The sequence below is a fragment of the Mixophyes fleayi genome, chromosome 6, assembly GCF_038048845.1.
Source record: "Mixophyes fleayi isolate aMixFle1 chromosome 6, aMixFle1.hap1, whole genome shotgun sequence".
Taxonomy (NCBI): Eukaryota; Metazoa; Chordata; class Amphibia; order Anura; family Limnodynastidae; genus Mixophyes; species Mixophyes fleayi.
In genome coordinates this window covers 188,228,085-188,250,422 of record NC_134407.1, presented here as the reverse complement: position 1 = coordinate 188,250,422, position 22,338 = coordinate 188,228,085, and the positions used below count along the sequence as shown (strand labels likewise).

Genomic DNA, 22,338 nt, shown 5'->3' with positions numbered 1-22,338 from the left:
CCATGTGGATGTTAGAGGAAGCACATGCATGGCAGAGCGTGTACACGGAACCATGTTACAGGAAGTTCTAATTAAACAACTAGAGGACGTAGCAGGAAGTAACTCAGAGCTGTAGAGAATAAAGTGCTTTAACTCCAATAATGGTTTGTTTAACAACCAAGTGCAAATGCGCTGTATCCTATAGCAATCAGCCACTGCCTGTGATAGATATAGAGTTAGACAATGAAAACAAGTGATTGATTGGGACTGCACATTTGCATTTTACTTTGTTTTTGATCTATTTAGGCACATGCTAAGTAAAACAAAGGAGTGTGATTTCTATTATTTTGATTATAGTAGGTCTAACCTTTACATACAAACACACATACCTGTACCACGTATACATACATATTTATACCGTGTGTAAGCAGCTGCCACCTCACCTTAAGCTCCTTGATTTTGGTTGGAGTCGTCACCTCCTCCTCCTCGTCCTCTCCCTCCTGACGAGAAGTTTCGTAGCTCTCTGGGGTGGACTCGTGATTCTCATTTACAGCGGCCTGTCTTGAAAATCCTGAGGATAGCAGTGAGTGGGTGTATGAGAAGAACATGAGGAAAGAACTTAAATAAAATATGATATGAATATGCACATTGCTTTTTCGTAGATGTTTTGGTGGAACCATCCCTGTGAAAAAATCAGCCATTGTATCTTTCTATGTAAATACACTATGATCCTATGTACACATCTCTGCAGTGGAATCCCAGAGAAGAGGAGCTGGCAGCCTGGTAATAGTGTAATAAGTGCGGTCATTTGGTGCATGATGTGGCTAAATGAAGCCCAAAAACATAAGTCAACTTCATACCAACACATACATGCAAAACATGCTCTAAACTCCGAAAAATCAAACATTCAAATCTAATGGACATTTCTGAATGAGAATGTATATATTCTATCTGTCCACTGAAATAATTAAGAGTACAGAAGCATGAATAATACAGAACACAACGGTGTTAGCATAGGCAAACCGAGGGGGTTTCCTAGTACCTGGAAACCCCCCTTCATGCCTGGGGCACTGTAAAATTGATGTGTCTGGACCTTGCTTCCACTTCACACAGCTCTGCTTGAAAAGGGAGAGCTGCGTGCACCTAACAGTAGTGCATGCAGCATTGCCCATGTATATTATGGGGATAGGAAGAGTTGGAGAGCAGCCAAGCACTGTCTTAAATTATAGCCATGCCCCCATGCATGCTGGTCACACCCACTGGTGGCATGGTGTGGAAACCCCCCTCTACAAATCCTGCGTTTGCCCCTGGCCAGGGCATACATGCTGAAAATAGGATACATGTTGCTGCAATCCTCTTGTCATCTTGGCTATATTAAAATGGATATGGAAAGACACGGAGCATCTTTCGTCAAACGGAGAGTTGGCATAGTCGGGACTGATAATCAAAGTCAGCAGATAATTATCTTTGATGAAAATGTTAAGCAATGGCCAAAAGCTATAATGACTTATCAGGCTGTAAGTATGCTTTCAATGTGTCTGTGATAACATTGGAGACGATAAGGATGTAATGATTTATAGGATCGGTAGTCAATGGGGAGTGCACTAAACCACATAAACCAATCAGACACTTGCTTTCATTGTCTATCGTGTACTAGACAGATAACAGCTAGTTGTTGATTGGTCGCTGTGGATTAGTGCAAATGTTGCACCTAAAGGCAATGTTAGTATATGAGCCCTAATGTATCATATGTTAATATCTCCATGACCTCAGACGTAAAACCACATCAGCTCATTTGGCAAATCAATAAAAAAAATTTATTGCAAACCAATAAAATCTTATGATTATCTGCTACAACACTAAACCCTTTTACTTACCTCCTTCAGAACTTTCGGACAGTGTGTACCGCTTGCTGGCAGAGCGCTTGAAATTGGGAGCCGGCCGGTCTATCAAGGCGCTCGCCTGCTGAGTCTGTGCCTGTGTGCGTCCACTGTATCGGAATTTGGAGCCCATCACTAAGAAGCCCTTAGGAGCAGGCTCTGGGGATACCAGCCTGGCAAATGGAGACATTAATAGTTAAGTCTTCTTCTAGCTGTATACAAGCACACTTGGTGCAGCATTCTCTGTACACAGCCTGCAGTGTTATTGTAGAACCCCCTCTTCCTAGCCCCCCTCATACAACTTTGGCATTGTACTCTAGCCTACTCTAATATTCTTAATTAGGATTAATTATGAGAAATGTCACTTGCCTTAAACATTTGTTCTCTGTAAATATGGCTATCAATCAATCAATCAATAAAAGCTTGCAGGCAGGGTTATCTGTTTTGTTATCACAAGTAGTTTGTCAGTGACAAGCTACCACTTTCACAGCTAATTCAGCGAAGTGAAGGGGCAAATTCTTAGAGTAATATAAAGTTCATATAATATTAATAATAAATGTGTACTGTTCAATCCCCTTCAGAGCTGAATCGTAGCACTTCACTATTTGTTAATACTAAGAATAACACAGCATCTTTGAGAGCCTCCATAACGTCTGTTGTGTGACATTTCCAAAACAGAACTTGTCTGTAAGCGTATATATCTCTGACACATGTGCAGCCCACTCTGTGAACACATGGACACATATCATATATTAAAAGTTTCATTATTCTCTTAGATGTTACCCAGGCTTATATTTTCTTAACTACCGTGTGTGAAAAAACCCTAAAATAGCAATTGTTCCCCCTGGGCTTGATGCTGAGTTCAACGTAGGCCTGTAGTGTATTGTAGATTGTGTGATTTTGCTCTGAGTATTATTATTATTATTATTACCATTTATTTATATAGCGCCACTAATTCCACAGCGCTGTACAGAGAACTCACTCACATCAGTCCCTGCCCCATTGGGGCTCACAGTCTAAATTCCCTAACATACATACACACAGACACACACAGACTAAGGTCAATTTTGTTAGCAGCCAATTAACCTACCAGTATGTTTTTGGAATGAGGAAGGAAACCGGAGCACCCGGAGAAAACCCACACAAAAATGGGGAGAACATGCAAACTCCTCACAGATAAGACCATTGAACTCATGACCCCAGTGCTGTAAGGCAGAAGTGCCCACGAAACCCTCCCCCTAACTACGCCAATGCAGAGTTGTACTCATCCACATTTGCATCTGGAGGTGGGGGAGAAGGACGGGGCGTTCTAACATGGGCCGAGTACAGTAAGGGTGTGCTCGGGCAATTGCCAGCCAATATGGACCTGAACGCAGATTCAGATATACTTTTAGATGGGTGCAAACACACTCTGATGATGATGACGATCGCCAGCACTAGCTAGCAGCTTCTGATTGGCTGATATGTGAATTTACCTCTGAAGCTGCTGGGTGCTCTATTCATCGATTGTGCCTATATTATAGGATTTGTGGGTGTATTCACAAAAAGCATTTTTTTGTTGCTTTCATGTGTACAAAAGAAGGAATGTTAAATATATGAAGCCTAATAGCAAATGCAAGTTTTATTCCACTTACGAGCTGGTTCTGTGTATGTGGGTGTAAGTGGGCCAGCCGTAAACCTAAGCATGAGCTACAGATGTGAATTATTGACAAAAAAACATACACACATAATAATAATAGATCCTTAAACGTATCAGCCAGTGTCACCCAGCAACTGGTTATTCAAAATGGACATAAGAAAGTAAAGATGTCTGACTCGTGAGACGGGTGTAATGTTGGCCGCACGGACCGATCCTGCTACTTATTCCGAGTGCCAAACAACAGGATCGTTTCTTATTTGACCAAACAGAACAGGTCCAGCTATTCATTCCTCAAGATGGCCAGATGAGAATGTGATGATCGAAAATGTTCCGGTTGACTTTGGCTGGTCGTTCTTGGCCTTGCCAATCTTTTTGAGACTACTCATGACCCAATATAGGGGCAATGTGTGCTGATAGCCTATAGATTTTTTTATGTTTTTTTTACAAAAGTATAAGTAAAAGAAAATGTGTGCAATTGGAGCACTCAACGATTCAATCTTTATTAAAAGATTTCCAACATTTTTATTGATATGCATTAAAAAATGAAAAAATGTTTAGAAATTGGTTCTACTTACTAAATCATTGTAATTAGCGAAATATTAAAATTGATAGTTGTAAACTGACATAATGGTATTAATGTGACTGTTAAACTAGCAGTATTATACTGCTACACCACGCTGCTGCCTCAATATAGTGTAATAAATTATTCTAAAGAAATATATATTTTGTCTCCTGTCATCATTCCATATGTATTGTTATTCTGTCTGTGCCACACCATCACTATATATTGCCAGATATTATTTAATTACAAATATCTGTGTTTACCATGCCCTGTAAAGCTCATCAGCGAAACGCGTGTCAGCGTTTTTTGCCACGCTACCCGCTTGCGCTTGAAAGCCAGTACACTGAATCTAATTTTCTCCAGTTAAATATTAACAAGATCTGATTAAGTGACCCCTCCCATACTATACATTTAGATGCGGTCACTCTCAGTGTATGAATGAAAACTGACTGTATGCATGCGATAACACATTACCAGGTGAGATATTGTTTTTCAGGATATATCCCTCCATCTTTACTACTTTATTTAGCTGTCCCCAGACATAATGAGTACTATAATAAAAGGGAATATTCAATTACCTATAATTTACAATCTGAGAATAGTAATGCTATCTACTATATTTTAGCCAATTAAATTATATTTATCTGTGTAAGATAAAGCCAATCATAGTTATTTGACAACTATTAGGAATTGTTTTGGTAAAAACAGATATTTGTAATTTATTAATATCTGGTTATATACAGCTATGGAGTGGATCAGACAGAACTGGAGATTAGCGATACCTATGGAATGTAATCTCTTTAGAATTATTTAATACACTATATTGGGGCAGCAGCGTGGTATTGCAGTATAATACTGCTATTTTCACAGTTACCTCAATGTCAGTTTACAACTAGCAATTTAATATTTCGCTAATTACGATGAGTCAGTAGAACCAATTTATAAAAATATTTTTGTCTTTTTTAATGCCTATCAATGAAAGTACAAATCTTTTACTAAAGTTCGAAATTATTGACTGCCCCCATTATACACATTTTCTTTTACTTCTACTTTTGCCCCCCCAAAAAAATTTGCATCATAATGTGTGGGTGCACTCCCCTTAATTTCTATCTATGTTAGGAAAAAACTCAGATAGATATAATGATTCAATAAGGGATTAATGATTTACTTGGTGCGGTGTGATTCCTGATAGAATGGAACCTATTGAAATTTGCCATCACCGTTATCATCAGGAAGTTCATACATTTAGCATTATCTCAGGTTTATAGTTTAGGAGAGGGAAATGTCATAGAACTGGAATATGTAAATAGATTATATTTGTGGCTAGATTTACTAAACTGCGGGTTTGAAAAAGTGGAGATGTTGCCTATAGCAACCAATCAGATTATAGCTGTCATTTATTTAGTGCATTCTACAAAATGACAGCTAGAATCCGATTGGTTGCTATAGGCAACATCTCCCCTTTTTCAAACCCGCAGTTTAGTAAATATACCCCTTGGTATGAAACAATTTTTTTTGTGTATCAGGCATTATATCCTTTCATACTTAGATCTACCTCAAGAACTCTCTTTTGCCTAAGTACTGTAAGAAGAGGTGAACAGTGTTATGTGTACATATCTATCTATCTATCTATCTATCTATCTATCTATCTATCTATCTATCTATCTCTACTCGTGTTTGACCCTAATTCATGCCTCATATAACTCCTGAAAGTAAGCGGATATTGAGCTGTCTTTATTTAGTGAGAATTTCCTTTTCTAAAATACTTTGGTTTAGGTTTGCATAAATCTGCTAAGCACGCTATACTTGTGTAGTACGTTAGCATTGATTTCTGCCATCTCTGAGGTTGGGTAAGTAACAAGTCATTTTGTGTGACCATATAAAATCAGGAATGCTTTCCTACAGAAACAGTTAATCTTATAGGAACAACACGAGGAGCAGCTACTCCACTAAGATTCTCTGCACTTACATCATTGATTTGGCAGAGCCAATACCCAGTGACACTGCAATATTTTCTCCACAGGCCACGTTGAACCGTTTGTCTCAAATAAACTTGATTCATCTGTACATTGCCAATTTCCCTTCTACCAGCTCATTTAAAATCTTGTTTTTATCAATCCTAAGCATACTGGGCCTGATTCATTAAGAAAAGTTAAGCAAATGTAAGCAAGTAAGGCAAAACCATGTTGCATTGGAGGGTGGTGGTAAATTTAAAATGTGATGGCAGATTTATAGTTGGGGTAGGGCAGGTCATAGATCAACTTTACATTTCAGTGTACAAATAAGCTATCAAGTATTTGTGTGCTACATGAAAAAACAGCCAGTGTTTCCCTTATGTGCAAAATAATAAACTCATTTGCACCCCTTGCATTGCGGCATGGTTTTGTCCAGAAAACTTGTGTAAGAAAACTTACTCAATTTTTTTGCTTAACTTTCCTTAATGAATCAGGCTCACTGTCCTTTAGCAGTCAGGAGTGGCCTGGATCTGCTCAGATATGCCCTTGGTACTGTGCATTTAGAAGTGTACACACATAAGCAGCTCTGTACAAATATCCCCACCACATAAATAGACTTTGTGATGTCACAATAGCACTTGCAGGATGATTGCTCTGTATTTGGTGTGAAAGTGAACCTATAATTCACACGGCCCGTCAGTAAGCCAGTTTAGTGTAAGTTTAACACTTTAAAGGTCACCTAAACATCAGAATGTTTTTTTTTTTTTACATATGAAGTATGAAGACAATGGATCTAATTAACAAAAATTAGTAACTTTGAACCTTTTCAAAACATTAGAGGGGGAGCTAAATTTAAAATGTGATGGCAGATTTATAGCTGGGATAAGGCATGTCCTAGATCAACTTTAAATTTCAGTATAAAAATAAAGCTATCAAGTATTTGTGTGCTACATGAAAAAACAGCCAGTATTTAACTTATGTGCAAAAGAGTAAACTCATTTGCACCCCTTGCATTGTAACATGGTTTTGCCAAGGTTCAAAGTTACTCAATTGTTTGCTTTACTTTCCGTCATGAATCAGGCCCAACATCCATTGCAGGGTTCCCGACCCATGATGATTCATTTTATTCACACTTATGTAAAAAATAAATTGACAGATAACAAGTAGAAATGGCATCTACAGCAAGGAAGTCAAGGATTGCAATTAAGGGGTTAACAACATTACACAACCTCACAATTGGTATTGAAACTTCTGTGTGTTACTGTAGTGTCAGTAGGGGGCCAATTTTTTCTCACACAGACGTTTATCTTACGTGAAAAGTTTTTGTGGGATCTGATGCTAAAGTAAGTGTAGATTAAATCTATCTTGAATACAACAGCATAAAAGACAAAAAAAAATAAAAATTCTGACACCGATTAAATGTCAAATTGTCACTTAAACAATTTTGTGGAGGATGTAACTTTGATAGCAATACTAATGATTTTTGATAAATCTCCAAAACGTTGCTCACAAATAAAGCATATTTACATAGGCAACAATGGTGTAGTGAGGACTATTTACTCAGTCACTGTCATTAACTTAATTTGTATATCCAAATAAAATCACTCTGCACTTTCAGCTAACACCAAAACTCCACCCTACCATTACTGTGCTTTTATTTACACTTGTTTCTTGACCGACTTCTTTCTTACATAATTTTTACAAATAATTGATAATTTTACGCCAAAAATATAGAGACAATATTTAAAGAAAACAGTGCATTTTACCATCACTTTAGATGCCTAATTTATTAAAAAATGTTTTATTTGGTTATGTCACAATAGGGAACAACCACCAACTTTTTACTGGGTGTAGTACCTATTAATGGTACAACTAACCCTACTTACCAGGATGCAAATGTCTTCATGGGACGACTCATTGTGTTGCCGACTGTGCAAGATGACATCATCACAAACGGCGACTTGTATTAAAGCGGCGATGGACGGACCCAGCTGTCATTGATGTGATGTCAGTATTATTTTAGGGGTTAGGGTTAGGATTAGGGTTAGGATTAACCCTAACCTTAACTCCTAACCTTAATACCTCTAACCCCTAATACAATACTTACACACATCAATGACAGCTGGGTCCGTCCATCGCCGCTTTAATACAAGTCGCGGTTTGTGATGACACCATCTTGCACAGTCGGCAACACAACGAGTCGTCCCATGAAGACATCTGCATCCTGGTAAGTAGGTTTTTTTCAGGTCGCTCTACTAGGCATTCAGTCGCCTCCTGACGTCTTCTTCTCTGTCGGGGTGGTCAGTACCGTTAAACTGACTACCACCGTTTTTACTTTCTCTTCAGCATAGAACAAATGGAGGAAAATATGTTCCTCCAGGTATATTATTTAGCTCTATAATAAACACGCTGGGCCTCCTGATTCATTAAGGAAAGTAAACCAAAAAAACTAGTAACTTTGCACCTGGGCAAAACAATGTTGCATTGAAGGGGGAAGTAAATTTAAAATGTGGAGACAGATTTATAGTTGGGGTATGGCATGTCCTAGATCAACTAAATAATAAATTTCAGTGTACAAATATTAAGTATTTGTGTGTTACATGAAAAAACAGCCAGTATTTAACTTATGTGCAAAATAATAAACTAATTTGCACCCCTTGTATTATAACATGGTTTGTCCAGGAGCAAAGTTAATCCTTTTTTTGCTTTGCTCTCCTTAATGATTCAGGCCCTCTGTGATTTATTTTACCATTCAAATGTGGATTTATTTACTGTAACTCCTGGTAGCAAGATGCTAGTTTTGGCATAATGTTTACAGATAGTTTTGCCGGAAGCAGGCATGTCCATATTTGCCATATAGGCATTTAAGGACACATGCCTACACTGCTTTCCTGATGTGGGCTACAATCACACTGGTGTTTATGAATTTCCCAATTTATCCGCTAAGGGGTGCAGGTGGGTTCTGGAGGTAACGGGAAGGGTGATAATATGGCGCCGGCAGGTAGCATGTTGCATATACCACCATCCAGGGTCCATCCATGACCCTTGCTTGCTGTATTGCACCTCATGAGGGGGCACATATAGGAGCACCAATACTACATGGGGAAAACACAAGTAACAGACAGACAGTAGAGAGAAGACATGGATATGGTAGAGCAGACAGTAGAGAGAAGACTTGGACATTGAAGAGCAGACAGTAGAGGGAAGACTTGGACATTGAAGAGCAGACAGTAGAGGGAAGACTTGGACATTGAAGAGCAGACAGTAGAGGGAAGACTTGGACATTGAAGAGCAGACAGTAGAGAGAAGACTTGGACATGGGAGAGCAGACAGTAGAAAGAAGACTTGGACATGGGAGAGCAGACAGTAGAGAGAAGACATGGACATGGGAGAGCAGATAGTAGAGAGAAGACTTGGACATTGGACATTGGAGAGCAGACGGTAGAGGGAAGACTTGGACATGGGAGAGCAGACAGTAGAGAGAAGACTTGGATAAGGGGGAGCAGACAGTAGAAAGAAGACTTGGACATGGGAGTGCAGACAGTAGAGAGAAGACATGGACATGGGAGAGCAGATAGTAGAGAGAAGACTTGGACATTGGACATTGGAGAGCAGACGGTAGAGGGAAGACTTGGACATGGGAGAGCAGACAGTAGAGAGAAGACTTGGATAAGGGGGAGCAGACAGTAGAAAGAAGACTTGGACATGAGAGAGCAGAAAGTAGAGAGAAGACTAAGACATGGGAGAGTAGACAATAGGCATAGGTAAAAGCACAAGGGACATGGGGGAGCATACATGGGGAAATAGACTAGAGAAATGGGGAACAGACAAAGCACTTGGGAGAGCAGACAGTAGAGAGAAGACTTGGACAATACAGAGCAGACAGTAGAGAGAAGACTTGGACAATGGAGAGCAGACAGTTGAGAGAAGACTTGGACACAGGAGAGCAGACAGTAGAGAGAAGATTTGGACATTGGAGAGCAGACAGTAAAGAGAAGACTTAGACATGGGAGAGCAGACAGTTGAGAGAAGACTTGGACATGGGAGAGCAGACAGTAGAGAGAAGACTTGGACATTGGAGAGCAGACAGTAAAGAGAAGACTTGGACATTGGAGAGCAGACAGTAAAGAGAAGACTTGGACATGGGCCAGTCGACAGTAAAGAAAAGACTTGGACATGTGAGATTGGGGAGTACACGACCCAGACAATGAAGACATGTAGAATAAAGAACAAATGGAAATCATCACAGAGTACCAAAATGCCATTCTGATGGATGTGTACCACACCCAATCATAGTTAGCTAAGTGGATTATAGTTAAGGAGACACTGTCCCTGTCCTTGGTGGTCCAGTGTGTCTATAGTGGCCAGTACCTGGAGGCAAAGTAGACTCGTGGTTAGTGCTATTTCTTAACTCCATCCACACTCCATTCTCAGACTCAGTTTCAACAGCTTTGAGAAGCTGCAGGAGAGTTTAGTCACTGAGTGCTTTTGCCAGGTCTGCGATAGTGGAGAGGAAAGTTGGGAGGGGCAATTTAAAAGATTTAAGATATGGGTAAGGATGCAGTAGATAGAGGCAGAATTCGGTATGTCTAGTGTTTAGTATTGTTATCAAAGTATGTGTTAATATATATAAGTCACTTTCTTGTTTTATTGTGCTGGACAATATTTTGGAAATTAATAACTTAAGTATAGTAATAATAATCCCTTCAGAAATTCTACACTCACCTAAAGAATGTGTGGTGCTCTATGCAAACCTTCCAGAGACGCTTAGCGGCTCGGTGATTGGGTAGCTTGAACCCGATGGTGCTCTCAAACTGCTCATACTAAAACAAAGGGACAAGGAATTTACTCCAAGTAATGCAGACACGTATAATTGGTAGCACAAATAAGTCATATCACACTACTCACCTCCCCCGGCCGGATCTTAATGTAGAAGTTGCTCCGTTTGTAAGAAATCTTTAAGATTTTGGGCCACGCAAATCGGTTTATCCGCAATCGGTCTCTGTAGATCAGTAGTCCATTGGCGCAAACTCCCAACATGATATCTATACCTTCAGAATCCTGCAGGAAAAGAGACAGAGTCAGAAAAGTTTGAATGCTGACCATGGCTTGGCAGATAACACCATATAGTAAAAGTCTGAACCAGGAACTGATTTAAATGTATTGCCTCTCTAGGCTGCTATTACAATCCCACCCACTGTAACAGAGCTATATTGCCCCTCCTGTACTATGTACAGTGAGTAATGGTGTACAGATACAATTCTGGAATGGATACACAAGTAAAAAGTGTAGAAGCTTATGTTGATATCAATCTGCAATGGCTCATAAACAGGGTGTGATGTGTATTGGTGTTGGGGGGTAAAATGTGAGAACAACGGCAAGGGGCTTATGGCAAGAGAGAGACAGCCGCGGCATCAGAGTAACTAGAGCTCTAACCGGGAAATGTGACCATAAATGATGAGGATATAACACCAAGATCAAATAATGGCCAAGCAGAACCAGTCGCCTTCTAAAGAGGGATAAATGTAAGTGGTTAATCCCAGGACCATGATGAGACATACAATACACCGCTGATATATTCCATGGAAAATATGTGCCAAATTCAATGGATGACCGAAGCGATCACAGGGGGGGGTTTGTTCCTTCTGGCAGCTACCCCCCCTTTTTAAATGTGTCTTGTTAATTTATGCTTATATTTTGGCATGTTGTGGATGGAAGGGAAAGGAGGAAGAATTCAGGAGAGTTAGCAATCACAATTCCAGTAATTGATTTAACAAAATGTTTAATTTTTAGATCAAGAAGCCATTATTTTGGGACATGATCTATCAGAGTATGGTTGGGGGAGGTGAAGTGCCTTCTGGAGGTGACAAGATACCATTTATAATAGAGCTTATACGAATTGTCCTTCCTCTAGACACAAATTTAGTATTTCGAAAGATTTATTCCGATAACCTCCCATAATCTGATAATCTGTGCAGTTTGTTGTCTGACACAAGAGGAGTGGTTAGGCATGGATATAGTGTTTATATGTTCTGAGTCTTAGGGGTATATTTACTAAACTGCGGGTTTGAAAAACTGGATATGTTGCCTATAGCAACCAATCAGATTCTAGTTAGCATTTGTTTAGTACATTCTACAAAATGACAACTACAATATGATTGGTTGCTATAAGCAACATCTCCACTTTTCAATCCCGCAGTTTAGTAAACATACCCCTTAATCTACAGTACACATTTAATTTAGAGAAGTGGAGAAAATTATGAACTTGAAGATATTGATGAAAAAGGGAACTTGTGATTTGGAGCCGTGGTTACAGATCCTGAAAGTCCAACAGGGTATGCAGGAGCTTGAGATCATTTAGGAATCTGAATGTTCCTGACAGTCCAAGCCCCAAACACCATGGCATTCATACCAGGAGGGAGATGTAGGTTGTTTTGGAGGGGGAAGACTCTGGGTGGGTCTGAGAGCAAACTGAAAGTCTGCAGAATAGCCCCCAAACACGGTAAGAAAACGCAACGATTGTGTGACAGTTTAATGTGGACGACCTCCACTGGTGTGGAAACTAAAGGACTGTGGAGACAGAAATTGTTTTGAGAAACATAAATCAATAATATGCAGAGTTCGGCACCAGGGAGTCTATACATCTGGTCGTACTGGGCCAAATGCAATGCTAGGTAGAAGTTCTTGAAATCAGGGGCACTCAGTCCCTCTGAGGGGGCACATTTGTGAAAGGATTGCATCTTGATACATATTCTATCGGCTTAGTTATAATGGAGAACAATGCAAAGACCAGCTGGGAGTCATGACTGGTGGCCTTTATGTAGAGTGGGTGAGGATGACCATGTATCTTTACTACTGAGATGCGACCAATCGATGAAATAAATAGCTTATTCCGTTTGGAATGTTTTGGACTCAATGCCCTATAAGATTGGGGGAAACTGGTTAACTCCACTTCTAAACAATATCTCTAACATTGCTTATGCCTTAAAACATGAGATGCTGGTGACAGGAGATGGCTTTCCTTATTTACAGATACTTTACAATAACAGACGTCACCAGAAGAGAACAAGCAGAGTTGTACTTGAGAAAATACCTTGCAAAGCATAAGCAATGTGGGAGGGAAAGAGAGGAGATGGGGGACATGGATATTGTTCTATTGACTGAAAATGGAGTAAGTCTTTATGCTGTCAGGCATATGTACCCTACCACTCCACTACCCATAGAAATAAAATAAAATAAGAAAGAAATGTGGCCCATTAAGTTTAGGCCTGTGCCTATGTACCCTACCCCTAAGTCCGAGAAAATACAGCGAAAATCGCACTAGAGATTAATACATTATAGGAACACAGAAGCTGAACACAGGAATACATGAGGACATGAGAACGTGCAGATGGAATGGGACAGTGAGTGCTGCGGACAGGACTAATAGTCAGTACTAAGGTCATGGTAGGGGTCTTTGCCTATCAGCCATTACCTTGGCATGGTGCAGATCCACTCCATACATTGACAGCTTCTTGGCATTTTCTAGAAAGTGAATTTCTGCTTCAGCTGGAGTCATCCCCCTGTTTCCAAAATACAGATATAGACATAGATATTGTGGTACGATAATGTATATATACAGGTATATGCAAACAACACATATATTTTCACTACTACTTTCTGTGTTTTTTTATGCATGTACACGACAGAATCTATGTATGTGGCATTCTATTCTGAGTATGCTGTATTATCCAGAAACCATTATCCAGCCACTTCCAACAAGTTATATGTACTTTGTTTCATATACAGTTTATTTCTTTTAAATCAAACAGCATGTAATGTGGAGATTAAAGAACCCAGTTTATGAAAAATTATTTTAAGCAGTGTGTTCCTAAATAGGGGCACAATACCACCAATCTGTGCTCCTAGGGGGTATATTTATTTTTAACTGTGGGGTTGAAAAAGTGGAGATGTTGCCTATAGCAACCAATCAGACTCTAGTTATCATTTATTTAGTACATTCTACAAAATGACAGCTAGAATCTGATTGGTTGCTATAGGCAACATCTCCACTTTTTCAAACCCGCAGTTTAGTAAATATACCCCCTAGAGTGTGTCTCAGTTACAGGTGTTGGTAAAATAATTTATTTATCTGTACTAAGTTACTCAAAAGATTTAGGATAATTGTTGGAATATAACTGACCAATTGAAGTAATCACATACTTAAACCAAATCACATATTTCCCCTTATTTTAAGCACCATATCCTAAACCAACGCACCTTGTCACTTTCCTATAGTAGGTTTTGTATCCTGATCCTCTCTACCTTCAGTTCCCTCATCACACTGCCCCTAACGCATGCAGCCATGTCCTCACTACATAATTACCTCCAGTTCCCTCCTCACACCATCACACTGCCCCTAACGCATGCAGCCATGTCCTCACTACATAATCACCTCCAGTTCCCTCCTCACACCATCACACTGCCCCTAACGCATGCAGCCATGTCCTCCCTACATAATCACCTCCAGTTCCCTCCTCACAACATCACACTGCCCCTAACGCATGCAGCCATGTCCTCACTACATAATCACCTCCAGTTCCCTCCTCACACCATCACACTGCCCCTAACGCATGCAGACATGTCCTCACTACATAATCACCTCCAGTTCCCTACTCACACCATCACACTGCCCCTAACGCATGCAGCCATGTCCTCACTACATAATCACCTCCAGTTCCCTCCTCACACCATCACACTCCACCTAACGCATACAGCCATGTCCTCGTTACATAATCACCTGCAGTTCCCTCCTCACACCATCACACTGCCCCTAACGCATGCAGCCATGTCCTCACTACATAATCACCTGCAGTTCCCTCCTCACACCATCACACTGCCCCTAACGCATGCAGACATGTCCTCACTACATAATCACCTCCAGTTCCCTCCTCCCACCATCACACTGCCCCTAACGCATGCAGACATGTCCTCACTACATAATCACCTCCAGTCTCCTCCTCACACCATCACACTGTCCCTAACGCATGCAGACATGTCCTCACTACATAATCACCTCCAGCTCCCTCCTCACACCATCACACTGCCCCTAACGCATGCAGCCATGTCCTCACTACATAATCACCTCCAGTTCCCTCCTCACACCATCACACTGCCCCTAACGCATACAGCCATGTCCTCACTACATAATCACCTCCAGTTCCCTCCTCACACCATCACTCTGCCCCTAACGCATGCAGCCATGTCCTCACTACATAATCACCTCCAGTTCCCTCCTCACACCATCACACTGCACCTAACGCATACAGCCATGTCCTCGTTACATAATCACCTGCAGTTCCCTCCTCACACCATCACACTGCCCCTAATGCATACAGCCATGTCCTCACTACATAATCACCTCCAGTTCCCTCCTCACACCATCACACTGCCCCTAACGCATGCAGACGTGTCCTCACTACATAATCACCTCCATCACACTGCCCCTAACGTTGTTCTATTCCTGCATACAGGGTACATATGAATGAGCAGAAGAGGGAGACCCATAGCAGAAAGGTGCTCTGACTACAGTCAAATGTACCTTAAAAACCAGAAAGGAAAAAATGGCCAATAATTGCAGCTATTCAGTGACTTTGTGATAAGCACAGACTACACCTACTGCCTTCCTGTATAGTCAGCGTAAGGAGCACTACTATATAACTTAACGATGAGGACAATGCTAGAGGCAGTGTGTGGAAAAATGCAGAGGTCATTTTTAAATTATTGCTCTGTTTAATTAATTGGGTGGGGAGGGGACAATTACTTTGGATACAGTGTACCCCGAGTGTACATAAATATCAGAATCTTACACCTAAAGTACTTTAGCACTTGCAGGGCTGGAGATGGCTGCCTCACAGTTGCTAGGAGAAAGTTTCTATTCTACAAACAGCAGCGCATCTCTCTATGTCACTCTGACCTGACATCATCTAACTAAAAGACGCAGTGCTGTAAAATATTCACATTTTGACTTTGAATGCACTGGGTGAATGTCACAGGATTATAGAGAACCATTTGCAGTTAGAGCCATCTCTAACCTCGCCGCTGTCACAGCTGCACTATGTAGCTAGAACTTAAAAAGTCAGGTGGGTGGGTTGGGTCCTTAAGAACAACAATATAATTAAGTCACGGGTAGTCTATTTATAAATGATTAATAGATGAGAAGTTAGGGCCTGATTCATTAAGGTTCTTAAATGAAGAGGATTCTCATTTCAGTCTCCTGGACAAAACCATGTTACAATGGAAGGGGTGCAAATAAGTGTTCTGTTTTACACATAAGTTAACTACTGACTGTTTTTTCATGTAACACACAAATATCAATTTTAAATTTCAGTGTACAAATAAGCTATCAAATATTTGTGTGTTACATGAAAAAACAGGCAGTATTTAACTTATGTGTAAAACAGAACACTTATTTGCACCCCTTCCATTGTAACATGGTTTTGTCCAGGAGACTGAAATGAGTATCCTCTTCATTTGAGATCCTTAATGAATCAGGCCCCTAGTCTTTAAATCAAGGGAAATAATCCGTATTGAGGAGCCGAGATTTGTGACATTCCAGCTGCTATGGCACTACAAGGCCCAGGTTGCCCTACCAGCAGAGCATTATCATCATCATCACCATTTATTTATATAGCGCCACTAATTCCGCAGCGCTGTACAGAGAACGCATTCAGATCAGTTTCTGTCCCATTGGAGCTTACAGTTTAAATTCTCTAACACACAGAGAGAGAGAGAGACTAGGGTCAATTTGATAGCAGCCAATTAACCTACTAGTATGTTTTTGGAGTGTGGGAGGAAACCCACGCAAGCATGGGGAGAACATACAAACTCCACAGAGATAAGGCCATGGTCGGGAATTGAACTCATGACCCCAGTGCTGTGAGGCAGAAGTGTTAACCACTTAGCCATCGTGCTGTCCATTAAACTGTGTATATGTGCAAAACAAACAATACATTTAAGAGGTAGCAGCACTAATAAATAAATTTAGGACCATCCCACTACTCAACTGTCCAACACATTTGCTTGAGGGTGAGTGGACTGGAAGCATGGCAAAACTGATCGTGTTGCAAAAACATGATTAGCGCTTCCTAGCCTCAACCAACACGCTGTGGGAACCTGAGGAATGCCCTACATGCTGTAATGTATGCCATCTCCACCAATGCCAACAGAGGTATGCTGTACTGGTTTATACTAGCCACGAAGTAACAAACATCTCTAGATGGGATATTTAAATGAAGTTAGCATACAAAAACAACACAAACATCATTTGGTTCCTACACAATCACTGTCCATAATTACAAAAGTAAAACACCTCCGGTCATGAGGGCTTCTGCCGTGCAGAGTTTTGGGGCTACCACTCATTGCTGAGACTGACATGCAAAAACAGGGGGAACATCAACCTGTACGTTGTTAACATGAAAAGTAAAGGGATTATCGGCAAAACTAGAACTATGAATGTTTCATGTTTACCGATTGATTTGTTCCGTTCAATCGAGAAATAAAATGTACGCGTATCCCCAAGGTCGTGGACTTGTGTTGGTGTCAGCGTACTATAATCCAGACTAGCTTGCTCATCCACAGAACCTCATCTCAACGCTGTTACCTGTATGTTTTGTGTAGCTCCATCACTCGCTCTTCCAGTTCTCTCGTCTGATTGGGGGAGAAACGAAGTTCGCTGACATAATTACCATGATGCTCCTCAGGATCATAATCACCAAGCTCAGCTTGTACGGTATATGACCCTAGCAGGGCATGAGTGACAAACGAACAGGGCAGACGCCCGCTGATGATGTCAGCACGCAGCTGTAAGCACAGATAATACCTGAGAAAATGTGGAAAATGAATAATAATAATAAATTACATAAAGTGGAACAAACCTCAAAAATGAAGACACTTATTTTAAAACTGCTTGTAAAAGGCATATATTTATTTATACATGTGAGTGGGATAGTGGTTAGTTCACTACATGCACTAACATTGCATTTATGAGATCATAGCTATCATTTATTAGAATGTGCTAGATAAATGATAACTAGAATGTGACTGGTTGCTATGGGCAACACCTTCACTTCTGCTTTTTAGAAAGTTTGATACATTTACCCCCTGATCCACCAAGCTCACAAATATAACGCTCATGAAACATCTCAGCTATATTCAACACAAAGGTTCTCACACATTTATAGTGGTTTCAAATTATTCATCTCCCATTAAATTGCCTAAGTCTAGGCTGGTAAATAAACGCAGCAGGACTCTAAAAATATTTCAGGCTGAGATTTGCCCAAATCAACGGTTTTCTGCTATTTTTCCTGCAAGAATTAAAAGGGCTGGTTTATTACAGGTAAAACCCAGCCTGTTAGGTTTGAAAACATATATTTTCCAATTTATTTCACTTCATACATTCTGCCTTAGGTGTCTATTTCCAATGGATGGCAAAAAAGATAAAATGGTAATTATGGCATAATAATACAATGGTTCATTAATACAATGAAGAGATGGCACTGCACTGTTAAAATGGTAAAGAGATAAAATTATACAGAGAGTAAGGATTAATTGGTATTAACATAAGACATTGGAAGCTACAGATCTACTTAGAACAATTAACATTGTGAGTGTTGCCTCCTCTTTTCTTGGTGTAAGTGCTTCCCAGTTATACTGCAACCCATCCCTTTCTGAATTAACTATTACCCCTGACAAACCCCATGACAATGATCTGATCAGCAAATACTACTATCCGGGTCGGCTGGGAACGGAATTTATCAATTCCCCTTTAGCATTCTCTACCTATCTACGATACCTGTTTTTTTTCGTTGTATGTTTAAACAGTGCACAGTACATGGGGACTGTTTTGTCTCATTAAAAGTATTGGTTAATGTCTTCCAGCTGGTGCAGAATTCAAATCCCTTTTTAAAAGTCAAAATACCTATGCAAAGCTAGGAAAATGTGACTTCTCCATGCCCTTATCTCATTGCAATAATCTCCTTTTCCTTTTTACAATACTCCACAAAATGAGGCCCATCAGTGCGCCAGCCCCACACTGCGCTAAGAACCCCTTCACTGTGGCTAACTCCTCCCCACTGCGCGTGCAAATGGGCGTTCTCAGAAAAACAATTGGCCCTGGTGGAAATCTAGACATGCTTACACAAACTGAGGCAAACAGCTGGTTCACAGTTGTATTTGCTCCTGTTTATCCATTTGTAAATAACCTAAATTGTCTATTTTAATAAACATCTGCTCTGCAAACAGGTAAGAGATCAAAATACGTTTTCTATAGAATACATTGGTGCACATTGGGCAGATTGTTTATAAGCATTGACTAAGAAAAGAGCAACTTCTTAAAAAACATTTTTAATTATAAAGGAATAAATCAACCTCACAATTTTTCAATAGGAAAATAACATAAAAAGTGGAAACAGATAAAAAGAGGAGGGATATGACGGAGTAGAGGTGGGAGAAGGGGAATGAAGGGGAAAAGAAGATCCTCAGTGCTTTCCTGAACTTCCATAATAATAATAATAATAATAATAATAATAATAATAATAATAATACTACGTGGGTTAACTAAGAGAGAGTAACCAGCCACCCAGATGAACCTGCTCAGATTGTTCAAATAATGCGAAACGGGGTTTATCACGTTCCATAAGGGAGCGATAGGAAGGGGACTTCTTAAATTAGAGCCAACGGAGCCACATTACTGTGAATTCAATGAGTTGCTTTTGGCTAGACGTGCTAAAGTCATCCATAGTCATATAAAGCCCTATCCTTCCAAACCATTCCTTCGAACTGGGAGAAACAGTAAACTTCCAATGCATTGGAAACACGGCTGTTGCAGCATTAAGTGTCTGAGCGATGATTTTTTGTATTGGGAGATTGTAACATTGGAGAGATTTAATAACCAAAAGTCTGGACGTTCAGGCACTGGGTATCCCAGAAGTTCTTTAATGCATTTTCTAACCTGACTCCAAAGGGGGCTAGGACCGGGCAGTTCCACGAGATGTGAAGAGAAGTCCCAGGTCCCGAGCCACACTTCAAGCAGGACCCTGAAACAACTGGATACATTTTACTAAGCTGAGACGGGCACCTGAAGCATCTAGAGAGGACCTTGAACTGTATCTCCACTACTGAAAGACTAGTAAAGCTAATCAGAGTAAATTGGAAAATTTTAGTCCATATCTGATCATTACTAGCCCTTCTCCAGGTCCTGGACCAAAGATCCAGCATAACCTGATAAGGAGTCGTACAGAGTAACGATAAGTATGTTATAAATATTAGAAATTGTATGTTTGGATGTTTTGGAGAAAAATCACAGGTCCTCAAAGCTACCTAGGCCCCTTCCCGCCTCCGCCAGGATGGCCCTGTCATGTAAGTAATGTCTGGTTTGTAGGTAGAACAAAAAAGTCAGAGAGGCAAAGGGTTAATTTTTCCTACAAAACAGGGAAGGCTCATGTATGACCATTTGCCATCAGTTGAGCACTCCTGACCGTTATCACATCAGACCATGAACTAACAGCTCCTGGAAATCTGGATTAAAGGACAGTGGAGTAAGATAGTGGAGAAGATATACATTTCAGAGTCTGTAGTTTAGTTCAGCATTAAAGAGTAGGCCCAATAGTTGGATGGGATGAATGAAGAACTTTGGGCAGCCATGGAAGGACTTCAGATGGAATTCACATCGCATGGCCCTCAATTATGATCCATTGTTTAGAGTCAAGGGCTCTAGTGCATTTCAATATACTATTAAACAGAGTGAGCAACTTCTGACGATTTTTTTTTTTTTTTAATATAAACTCAATAATTGTGTTGCCTCAATAAAAGCTGCATGCTGGTTGCCATAACTTATATAAAACACTTTAGCCTTAAATTGCCTGTTGAAGACTCAGAAACACACTGTTGTTGCCATCCGATAGTTTGTCAAGACGTGATTTTTCTTATCATCATCTGTAACCATGGAAACAACTGTAAACTGAACTGGTAGTTTCTATGGTTGCAGATGTTGCTAAGGAGTCAGTTTTTTACAAACTGTCAAACAGCAACAGTATGTTTCACTGCCTTTAGCTGGCAATCTAAGGAAGGATGGCTATTTTAAGTATCAGGAGTTATTCTAATAATTTGCAGTAGCCAACATAATGATTTTAATTAGGCAACATCATTTTTGAGTAGTGTTACCCTTTAAGCTTCTAAATTGAATATCCATAACAAAACCAACACAAGTTAAAGGAAGGTTTCTGTTTAAATGAAAAATTCATCCTACATCAAACTGGTATATAGATCTGAGCTATTTGATGTCCTACCTAACACAGTATAGATACCACAACTGCTGTCTTTACATTCCACAGGGGAAAAGCACTAAAAGGACTTTGCTCCTTTCTTACACACTTGTAGGAGTGCATGAACTATATCCTAAATCACAGCATTTTACAAAGTGTGTACCCTATGACCAGAGGAGGAAATATTGGCAGTGCACGGTATCGGGGCCCATGGACATAATAGGGCCTGCGCCTCCTGGCCGGGCTGCATCTCCAGGCCCCATCACCTTTTTTCTCTTTTTTTTCATCATTAATTTTTATTGCCACTGAGCAAATATCAAATGAATTGGTGACAATGGAGAGCAACAGGCAGCGAATCGCAGGGCTGCCTGTTACTGAATGTGGTCCCACAACACCATACGCTCAGACAGGAAGTATTCACTTCCTGTCTGTTTGATCTTAAAAACGAGTAGCGAAGCTGCAGCATGGCACCGGTCAACGCAAGGTAAGTGAGGGGGCTGCACATATAAAACTATAGAGAGGGGGCTATACATATAAAATTATAGGGAGGGGACTGCACATATAAAACTATAGAGAGGGGGCTATACATATATAATTATAGGGAGGGGACTGCACATATAAAACTATAGTGAGGGGGCTATACATATATAATTATAGGGAGGGGACTGCACATATAAAACTATAGTGAGGGGGCTATACATATTAAATTATAGGGAGGGGACTGCACATATAAAAACTATAGTGAGGGGGCTATACACATACAACTATAGTGAGGGTGCTGCACATATAAAACTATAGTGAGGGGGCTTTACTTATAAAATTATAGGGAGGGGACTGCACATGAAAAACTATAGGGAGGGGGCCTCAATGAGAACTCTAAGGGTGGCTGCAATGAAAGCTAAAAAGCAGCAATGAGAGATATGGAGAAGGGCAATGGGAGACAGACATGGGCCAATGGAAGAGAGACAGGGGGCAATGGGCTAGAGAAGGGGGGGCAATGGAAGACAGACAGGGGGGCAAT

General features: G+C 40.4%; 1 protein-coding gene across 8 annotated transcripts in view; it reads right to left on the bottom strand.

Annotated features, from left to right (window-relative positions):
* Positions 1 to 22,338, bottom strand: part of EPB41L1 (erythrocyte membrane protein band 4.1 like 1) — a 109,097-nt gene that overhangs the window by 21,173 nt on the left and 65,586 nt on the right. For all 8 annotated transcript variants that reach the window (XM_075177618.1, XM_075177612.1, XM_075177615.1 and 5 more), the window contains 6 exons: positions 17,657 to 17,875; positions 13,490 to 13,577; positions 10,924 to 11,076; positions 10,741 to 10,838; positions 1,857 to 2,032; positions 423 to 550 (listed from right to left, as the gene is read on the bottom strand). In XM_075177618.1, coding sequence (XP_075033719.1) covers positions 423 to 550; positions 1,857 to 2,032; positions 10,741 to 10,838; positions 10,924 to 11,076; positions 13,490 to 13,577; positions 17,657 to 17,875 — 862 coding nt within the window. The remainder of the gene's footprint in view (positions 1 to 422; positions 551 to 1,856; positions 2,033 to 10,740; positions 10,839 to 10,923; positions 11,077 to 13,489; positions 13,578 to 17,656; positions 17,876 to 22,338) is intronic.